The following is a 10,646-nucleotide window of genomic DNA, read 5'->3' as shown; positions in this document are numbered from 1 at the left end:
CGACGCCCCAAGCCCCCGAGGCCTCCGCGGCCCATTCCGCCAATCAAAAAGCAGCAGGTTCTCCCGCCCCCTCCCTGATACCCCGCCTCCTGATTGGCGGGCAGCGTGCCCCCACGTGACCGGATCTTGGTTGGCCGTCCCGCCCCTGTCACGTGAGAGTGCGCTCCTCTCTTCCTGCTTTCTTGACCCTCTCCGCCATTTAAAGAAACAGTACCGGGGGCGGGCCGAGCGACGCAGCCGGGACGGTAGCTGCAGAGCGGACCGGAGGAGCCATCTTGTCTCATCGCCGGGGAGTCAGGCCCCTAACTCGAAGAAGCCCTGGCGCGCCCTCCCCCCCTCCCCGGTCTGGTAGGGCGAAGGAGCGGGCGCGCTGTCGATCGAGCGATCGGTTGGCGGCTCTTTCTCCTGCTCTGGCATCCAGCTCTTGGGGCGCAGGCCCGGCCGCCGCGGCGCGCGCCCGGTGGCCGTTGGCGCTCGCGCCGCGTCTTTCTTCTTGTACGCAGAACTCGGGCGGCGGCCTATGCGTTTGCGATTCGACGAGGAGTCGTCCGGGTGGTCGGTGGCGGCGGGCAACTCCTCCGCCCCGCTCCCGGGGAGGCGGCGGCAGCGGCTGGATTTGGCGCGGCCGGGGAGGCGGGGGTGGCCGGGGCCGGCCTGGAGGCCTGGCGCCACCCTTCCGGGCCTGCAAGAACCCAGTTGGGGGCGCAGGAGGGAGCTGGAGGATGGTTGGTGGTGGGCTTTCTACTTTGCCTTTTCCTCCTCATGCCGCCTTAGTGAGATGCGGGATCTCTGGCAGCAGCTCCGGGGTGGGGATACGAACCCTGGAGTAGAAGAGCTGGGTTTGCTTCCGGGCCTATCCACCAGCTGGCCGAGTGACCTTAGGCAAATCACTCTGTAATTTGTCTGCGCCTCAGTTTCCTCCTCTGCCTGTCGTTGTGTGTGGGGTTGAAAGCGCTTTGTAAACTATAAGGCGTTGGTATACGTAAAAGATGAATATTGTAATGTTTTTTGAGTTGTAAGAAAACAACAATTACCCATCTGTGGGATTTTGAACCTGGGAACCTTAGATTGGAGTTGGAGATCCCTAAAACTCCCAGATACTGTATGCAGAAAATTTGTGGGAACATGCATTTGTAAGGAATGATAATCCACAGCTGGCAAGTTTTCAGAGGGTCCTGTGACCCAGAAGAGTTAAGATCGATTCCTGTATGCCACTTCCTTTATGCCACGGGGAGGAAACTGAGGCCTAGATGTCATTTGGGTTCCTTCACTACCAATTTGAAGCCCCCCCCGTTTGAGTCCCTGGGATATGTGAGCTGTTTCTATGCATAATGGATGTTGGGGGTAACAATAAGCCCTGCTGGCTTCTGTTCTGAATCCTTTCTTTTCACCATGGGGTGCCTGAATGATGGCTGATGTATATGGTACAATGGCACCCAATGTAAAGCAGCTACAATTAAGGGTGGATGTGTTCTGTAATATCAAGCATATTTAATCTTTGGCCCAGAAGTTCTTTGTTTTTTGCTGTTTATACTGATGTCTGACTACGTTTCTTTCATTGACCATTTTGCTATGTTTTCACTTGCTCCTATTTTGTGTCCCTAGTTTGTGTGTTTGGTAGTGAATAGGCTTATTTTTAAATGGTGCTGCCATGTACAGCTAATTAATGGTGCACATGGATTTTTAGCAAGCAGGCTCACTGGAACAGGCATGGAATTCCTGAAGATGTTTTGGGTTTTTTCTTTATTTGAAGGCTAACATGCTCTTAAAAGTTCTGTTAAAACTCCTGCTGAACCTCAAAAATCAGATTTGGTAGCGATTTGAAACTTTCCTGGCCTGCCATGTATTCTATTGGTTATAAGTGTGATAAGGAGGCAGCCAAAATGCCATTTTTTGTTTCTTTGTTAATTGTCAGCTGCTTTTATCAAATTCCAGTCTGTTATCCAGCAAACACTAAAAATGTTTGAATAGTTGGATTTCAAACATTTTAACTTTGTGGAGTGGTGCTTACCAAGTGGTACAGCTCTAAGCAAGTGAACATGAACACTTTTAAGTGTAGTTTGTCTGATTAGATGTTAGCTAGCCAGTTCTGCTGTTTCATTCAAATGTCTGGAAAAAAAAAAATCAGTTGACTGTTCCTTTACCTAAAGGGCAGAGACAAATGATTCACTCCCAGAAAAAATGACTTTTTTTTTTGAAGAAAACTGTGTTGGTCTTTAGCTCTTTTGTAATTAAGTCTGGATGTACCTCAAAAGAATCTTTAGACTGTGGTGATAAGAAGCTTTCCTCCAGAGAAAGGGGGAGAAAAACAACTGGAACTCAAAGCTTGAAATTCTGTAACAAAACATGAGATGTCCAGGATTGGAGGTTGAAAAGGTTTTGCTACAGTGTCCTGCAATCATTGAAGCAGATAACTTTTAGTAGCTGCAGCCATGGACTCCAGATTTTCAAGAACTGGACCTGCAACCCAGAAGAGCTTGTCAGGATGTGGCAGGAATTCTGGAGGTAGTTTTTTTGGTTTGGTTTGTTTTGTTCTGTTTTTAATTTGGGGACTGTTGACCTTGCTGAGAGAAAAGAGGCAACTGAGCAAGCACTGCCACCAGCAATGTTTATGGGAATTAGAAGACCTGAGTTTCTCTTCAGAACTTCTGTGCAAACTGATAACACTCCATCCAAAGTGGATTACGGTACTTGACATTTTCCAAAATGCCCTATTTCACCATCTCTGCACTTTTGTTCATACTCTCTTCTCTACACTGGAAATGCCCTTCTCTTTCTTTACCTGTCAGAATTTTGCTATTTTCTCAGCATCCAGCTCACTCTCCTCCCCATGAATCTCTTAACTTTAACCAGATTGTTAACCTTTAAACATAACATATTATTATATCTTTCATCTGTCTTTGTATGCAAATTCTTGTAGTTATTTGCATGCATTTGTTCTCTTTCTAGATAGCAAATCCTTTGAAAAGGACCTTGTTTTATGCACCTACATACCACTACCTCTGATGAAGCATTTATTACAAAGGAAGACTTTAGAGAACAGGCTGTCTCAGAATCAGTTGAGTGTATGCTTAATCACTGTTTAATAACTAAAATTTTTCTTGATTAGAAGAAAAGTCACTAAATATTCTAGGCCCATTTCTATCTTTATTTCATGTTTTATTTTTTAATTCTAATTTTTTTGATGAGAGTACTGGGGATTGAACCCGGGCGGGGAGGGGGGGGGTACATCCCCAGTCTTTATTTTGAGGTAGGTCTCCTTAAGTTTCTGAGGCTGTCCTTAAATTTGTGGTTCTCCTGCCTTAGCCTCCTAAGTTGCTGGGCTTAGCTTATAGACATGCACCGTCTTACCAGTTTAATTCTAAATTTTAAAAGATATAGGAAGCCCTCGGGCATAAAGAGCAATTGATATGTTGAAGGGAATTTTTTATACAGAAGCGGGCAAGAACTGAGGTCTTACTCCCTCCTACTCAAAATGTTTAAAGTTAGGGCAGCTAGGAGATGATTTAAAAAGGAGGAAGGAAGAAAGGCAATATGGTTTCTTTTTTGTATATAAATTTTAAATTCACTATGTGCCACCTGCATAGCCACTTCCTTCTCTCTAGCACCTGAGCTCAGCAGCTGGAATACCATCAAATTACTGCCCCAAAATATGGGTCTTGGAGCAATTGCTTTTTGCTGCATCTCTGAGACAGTTCGTTCTGAGAAGGCAGGAGGTCTTTGCCAAAGAAGTCTTTCAGTTCTTATTAGTAATTGCTAATCAGACCTTTGTGTTTTCCTTTTGGATTTGCTCTCCTCGCTCACACCAGTTTATCATCTGTCAGCCTCTAAGCCAGGCTGGTCAAGAATTAGTATCTATCAGGCAGCTGTGCTACTAGCAGACTCTCCCCAGTCTTAGAATTCTGTATTTATAGTTCCATGCATTTGTTATCTTACTTGTTTTATCCCTGCCCCTTCTAGTCCTGTGCCTCCTGATTGCTGAGTGTTCACCTGGACCTTCTGACCACCTTCCTTCTGCTAGACCATCAGCCTACAGACCTGGTACCTGGATTTTTGCTCATGGTGATTCCTGCCACTTTACTACTGAAGAAGGCATCATTCCAGTGGACACTGTGACCCAAGAGGCATTCATCCATCATGATGTGGCCTTTACCTCCACTCCTTTCCTGTTGTACCCAGAGTCAACACAGCCCTTTATAGTGTAGTCAAGAGTCCTGAAGCCAAATGGCTGAAGCTATTTTATCACAAAGGCCCAGTTTTTTCCATGAGTGTACATTTCATTTCTTCAGTTAAAGCCTTCAGAAAGACACAATAAAGTTGGACCAGGGGATTTGTAATTGTCAACTATGTCAGAAGAAATGAAACATCTCTTTGAGAACAGCATTAGACCATGCCCCCCCAATCTCAAATGATTGAAGTTCATGAACTAACTGTCTTGATGGAATCCCATCAAGGTCACTGAACCCTGTTTTTTTCTACATCAAATCTGTAGTAGCCTACTGAATGAGAAAGTAGATACTCTGACCCATTGGGATCAAAAGAAGGCACAATGAATTCCTCATAGCATCTTCTTTGGGATTACTCAGGAACCAGAACTCTTCACAAAACATAAGAAATTCTACTAAGGAATCCCTTTACCTAATGGCATCTCACAAGACTACAGTCAGACTCAAGAAAAGGCCTCTTGATACATCAAGATAGCACCTATATGGTAATCCCCTATGTTTACCTAGCACTTTACAGTTTCAAAGCACTTTTACATGTATTTCAGTAATCAAAATAACACAATAATGTATCCCTTTTTTAAATGAGGGAACCCGAATTTAAGAGGTAAAGCAGTTAACCAAGGTGACTCAGCTACAAAATAATAGAGGCCAAGCCTTCTGACTCCCAGTCCAGTATTGTCCTTGGCATTAACTTACCCACAGTGTTATAATGGCTGGAGATAGGGAATTCTAAAAGTTTTCAGCTTGATCTGGTGACCCCTTGAGGATATTTTATGTATAATCATGTGATTGGTACACTTAGATCAGAATTACATGGCAGTATCCCTAGGGTAGAGAAGCAAACTGTCTATGGTGGTAGATTGTCCAGTCAAAAAAAGCATGTTTTCATCAGTAACAAGATTGCCCAATGTGAAACAGAAAGCAACTTATAGCTCTTCAGTCCATTTTTTATGATCTTCTCGAGAAGATCATAAAAAATGGCCTAATTGGTTAGGAATCTTGTTCATATCATGTCTTTTTGTTGTTTAATACTAATAGACACAGGGAACTTATTTATAGTCCTCTGTCCCAAAACTAATATTTACAATATGAACAATTTTTTTTCCTCTGTATATGGTAGATAAGTATCTTGTAGAACTTCTAATTCTGTAAGATGTATCCCTTCCTACAATGCAGTGTAAAATATTAAAGGAGCTCAAAAGACTTGGCAGCAAAGAGGTCCATTTAACTCTTTTGCCCCTTATGTCCTGAGTTTAATCAAACAGGGTTTTGTTTTGTTTTTTGGCAGCATTCCTTTTAATGGAATGAAAAATTGCTTTAGAGCAGTATAACCAGGGCTTCCTGATTACCAACAAATTGACCTAGAGACCCATAATAAACATAGTATCTTTTGAAAACCGTATTCTCATACTTTGTCTTTTTATTTTTCCCAACATTGAGCCTCTTAACACTCAAAATAAATACCCAGTCCTTTTTATTTTTTCACTTTGACACAGTCTCACTAAGTTGCCAAGGCTGACCTCAAACTTGCTCTTATCCTTCCTTAGCCTCCCAAGTCACTGGCATTATAGGTGTGTACCAGAGTACCTGGCTCTCATATCATTAACTGAATTAGTATGTCTATTATCTGAGGATCCTATATGTTGATCATTACCTTTGTTTTGTGTTAAGGAATCCTTTAGAATATTTGTGGGACTATAAGGTTGGGGAATGGGAGAAAGTTAATTCTGCCTCCCAAAACTGAGTTTCATGACATTTAGTATACTTCTCCCTAAAATTGTGCTATAAACTTTGTTGCATCTCAGGTGAGTGAGGAGGTTGGGAAACGGACAGGAGGAAGAGACAAGAAAAGGAGAAGTGATAAGAGGAAATATTTTCTTAGAATTTGAGTTGTGGCTCATAGAGGTGTTAGCAGTGCTTAAAGAAAAGTCATCGAGCCACCAGCTTCTTGAAGTTACATTTACAAACAGATGGATGCATTTTGCATGTATATGCAAAAGCCCCACTGCTATTGCAACTAAGAATTAATAGTCTTGTTCTCTGGTAGTCATAAGCCTGGCTTTAGGTATCAATTTGTAGGAGACTTGATCTTTAATTTCATCAACCTGTAAGGGGTCCATATGAGGGAAAGAATGAATAGAAAAAATCTTGTCTTACCATAGACTTTGCTTACCTAGTTTCTGGTTTCTGTGACCTATTTTTTGTATTTCAGCATTTTGTGAACAGCTTATTCTTAGATCATTGGTTTTCCAAAGACTTGTGGCCATGAAGTCCTTTGAATGAAAATATAGAAGCCCAGAGTAAAAGTGAAGCTGCTCTAAATGAAGTAGTGAAGCAGAAGTGGGGGTCTGCAACCTGCCATAACCATCATCCTTTACCACCATGGTGACATCAAAAGAGACTTCCTTGCAACATGTGGAATTCTTCAGAGCAAAGTTTGAAAACAACTGCCCCAGATGACGTGTTTGAGCTGAGTGGCATTCTAATCTTTTGTGTACCTTCTCTCAATATGGTCCATATTCAGTTGATGCTGAACATTCTTATGAATATTTACTGCTGACTTAGGAATGTGCAAGAAATGACAAAGTGCAAGAAATGCCTTTGCCCCCCAGAATGGTCATGTGGGCTGAAAATAGTGTCAAATGAACCTTCATTAATAGCCCTCCATCCCAGATGGACTTAAAATCACTCCTGGAATTGGATAGACCCAGAGAGCAACTAATATGCACCCTACACTGACAAATCCCACTTACCAACCTTCATAAACACCAGATGTACTACTGGTACTGAAGTACATGAATGATATCTTAGACCTTCCTTGGATACATGAAAAACCTACAGGTTGATACTGAAACTGATTCCTCATTGAGACCATCTTAAACCAACTTGTGCATTTGACCTCTCATCATTAACCATGGTACTATACTTCATATGCAAGGGATAACTAACTATGAAAGCAGAATCCAAATACTGGCAGCATTTCCCAAAGGGGCTCAGTACCTGGTTATCATTCATCTTTTCAAACTACAAATCACTATATGACTCAACCAGTGGTAGTTTACACTGCTCCTTGGTTTATATTCAGTTAACCGTTGTTTCCAGGACAAGTGAGCCTTTAAAAAAGTTGGGTTTTTTGTTTCTTTAATTTTAATTTTCTCCATCACTTGGCATATCTGCTTGTTCTACAAAATTAATATGAATACTAGTCTCTAACTACATGTAACAGCTGATCTTCAAGACAATCTTTGGACATCCCCTCTCATGTGATTTTAAATGTAGCCATTTGGAAAATTTTTCTTATAGCCAGTGAGAAATGTTCTTGTAATATGAATCTTTTGTGCCTGGTACCATCAACTATATGTGCTAGCGATAGTTAAACTTAGGCCCTTTGATCAGACCATGGTAGCCAACTCACTGGGCTACATTTTTGTCAGACTGATATAGAAAAAAAAAAATACATCAACAAAGGATTTTAATACTTAAAACTTTTGTCCTCGTGGATATCTTAAATCACATCTGTCTCAATACTGCTGTTTTATACCAATTAAAAGTGGTTGGCTTTATTCCTTTCTGTGAGATACTTTTAGTCATTAGGACAATTTATTTCTGTAAGAAGGATTCAATTCTTGAATTCCCAAATCATATCAAATGAAGAGACTTCGATTTGTGTCCTGAGAAAAATCTCATCCTTTACTGCACAATATAAGGGCCGGCCATCCTCAGCCACTTTAACAAATGTACAGATTCAACGCTGGAAATGTTTTCTTTATGTCCTTGTTTCTTAGCCTCTAGATTAATCGTGATTATGTCATTCATTCTACAAATCATCAAACAAGACTTAGTCCTGTTTCTGTAGACTGCTTACCCTCAGCACATTAAATCTGGATGAATATTCTGCTTATATATACAGCTTTTATATCTTCAAGCTCACTTTTTCTGCTGTCTTCAGATTGTCAAGTTGTCAGGTTTTTTCCCCCATGTGCTTTTCCTGTACCTTTCGGAAAAAGACATTTATCTACACTTCCAGTTATTCCCTCTGATCCTATCATACTCAATCAAAATGAAGGGTTTAATATGAGAGTGATCATCTGCTCAAGAGTCAAATGTATCCTGTGCTTAAGAATTGGTAATTAAGAAGGCAAAAAGCCCAAAACTTAAACCCAGGAGTTTGCCTACTATCTCCACACCTCAAATCTTATCCAAATCTTTCAAGAGTGCCATCCAACCAGTCTGAGGCCTTGACTTGCTTGTAAGATGACTCTCAGAGATGAGCTCAGTTACAGAAGATGAAGACTTGATTACCAAAGAAAGTAGGGCCAACTTTGACAAACCTGGCTCTGCTGACCCTGCTGCTCCCAGATATAGTGTAAACTGATAAACAGACCCTCAGGTCTGGATTGGATATGGCCTTTGAGCTGGCTGTTCTTGGGCAAATGAACAGGAAAATGAGAGCTGCTATACCTGACTAGCCCTTTAAGATCAGAAAATGGTATTCAGAGTAAACCCTGTGGAATAATTCTGAAGTACCCAGGGCAAAAACTAATTTATAGAACATTTATTAATCTGCCATATTATATCCTGTCTTTTGGTATGGCTGGCCCTGTTAAAGTTGCCCTGCTTGTCAATTTACCTGTCTCAACTCTTAACCTGCCTTTTTTAACATGTTTCTGCAATCAGACTGAGAAGACAATAGCCAATTTCAGCATATCTTGTGCCCAATTCCATCAAGGATTTCTGAATGGAAGCAGCCCATACTTCACCCCAAAAGGACTTAATGTTCACAACAGGAAAGGATCATGCTGCATACTCCTAGTAGTGAGTAAACTACACTTGACCATTTTGGGCACCTGGGACCTCTTCTGCCAGATCCGGAAGGGAAAAGTACAGCAGATGGAAAGCAAATCCATTTCTCTCTTCTGCAACAACAGAAATGAGTCTGGTTCACCAGTACTCATAGGAATGTACCAGTTCAACTTGGCAAAAGACTTAAAGGAACACAAGAAAAGTTTTCCACTGAACTTAATAATTTATCACTGACTCATATAGCCTTGCAAAACTACTTGCCAATAGGAACCTAGTGGTCCTACTTCATGTCACGAAGATAATGGGACTCTCAGACTCAGCTGAGTTTGCTTGTATTGAAACTCTGGTATCATCCAAAGTACCCTATTGGACATAAATTACTATTCCATTCAAATGTATTATAGACTTCCTGAGGACATGAAAACCATCCCTATGGTAATTTTTAAAACAATTTTATTACCAGTGAAGAAACAATGCCAGCATTCAAATTCATAAGCAGAGATCAAGTTTTTTCAATATCTGGTCATATCCAGAACATCATTTGTTTTTGATTGCCCAGCATCATTCCATCTCATTGTAGCAATTGGAACCCTATCTTCCTATTTGCAGTCCACGTGATTTGGATAGTGTGAGCCTTGGGCTTCAGGGTTATACATGTAATTCAGACCTCATCAATCAACAAAATCCATGTCCTTGATCATAGCTATTGGTTCAGGAATGGTTGTTTGGCTCAAGTTGGTCTATTGTTAACCCTAGGAGTTTTACTGAATTGTGAAGAAGTTTTCTTTATGGAGGTGCTTTAGCTTTGTAGAATGAAAAATTCAAACCAATAAGGCCTATCACGACGTTGCATGAGCCACTCTGAGAATGAAGCCAGTGCAAAGGAAAACAGCCAGAGATGGAGAGACTTGAGTCCTGATGACAGCATTTGTGCCCCTGGATCCAACTGTGCCTGAAGCTAGTATATCCCCTGGACTTTGCAGTTATGTGAACCAATAAATACCCTTTTTTGCTTATGTTACTTTGAGTTGGGTTTCTATTACTTGAAAATGAGTCCAAACTAATACAGTACTTATACAAACATTGAAACTTGAAAGGTCCAAGGCTTTATTAAACTAAGGTTTATAGCCTCACTGATATTTTCTAAAGGTAAAGAAAATGAGACAAGGACTAAGAGAATATTTAAATTACTACAGAAGGATAAAAATTACATGGTAGAAAATAGAACACCTAAATGTCCATCAGTAAAGGATTGGTTACATAAAATACAATTGAACCACATAAGAAAATCTACTGTTAAAATGATCAAGGCACATTTGTTGGGAATGGACATAGAAAAATGGCCATGATATATTAAGTGAAACAAGTTATTGATAGAAAAATACATAGTGTGAACTCATTTGTATATGCTTATATTTGTAAATGCCTAGAAGTCTATTAATGGCTTTCTTTGAACAGTATAGATTACACGAGAGTTAACTTTACACATTTCTGTATTTGAATATTTTACACTGCCACATTACTTTTTAAACTTTATTTAAAAAATAAAGAATTTTTAAAAATTTAGTGCTTACTGTTTGACCTTGGTAAGTTACTTAACACTGAGCCTGTTTTTTT

General features: G+C 40.7%; 1 protein-coding gene across 1 annotated transcript; it reads left to right on the top strand.

The window, feature by feature from the left end:
* Positions 1 to 306: 306 nt before the first annotated feature.
* On the top strand, positions 307 to 10,050 carry Tug1 (taurine up-regulated 1; the record flags this gene model as incomplete). Its single annotated transcript, XM_058577422.1, has 3 exons — positions 307 to 2,687; positions 3,961 to 4,711; positions 6,439 to 10,050. A coding segment is annotated over one exon (468 nt), but the record flags the coding sequence as incomplete, so codon positions are not given.
* Positions 10,051 to 10,646: the final 596 nt, after the last annotated feature.

The sequence above is a fragment of the Marmota monax genome, unplaced genomic scaffold, assembly GCF_021218885.2.
Source record: "Marmota monax isolate L192 unplaced genomic scaffold, Marmota_monax_Labrador192_F-V1.1 WCK01_AAM20220418_F8-fsc00253, whole genome shotgun sequence".
Taxonomy (NCBI): Eukaryota; Metazoa; Chordata; class Mammalia; order Rodentia; family Sciuridae; genus Marmota; species Marmota monax.
Note: the sequence above shows the minus strand (reverse complement) of the source record. Positions and strands in the feature narration are given on the sequence as shown.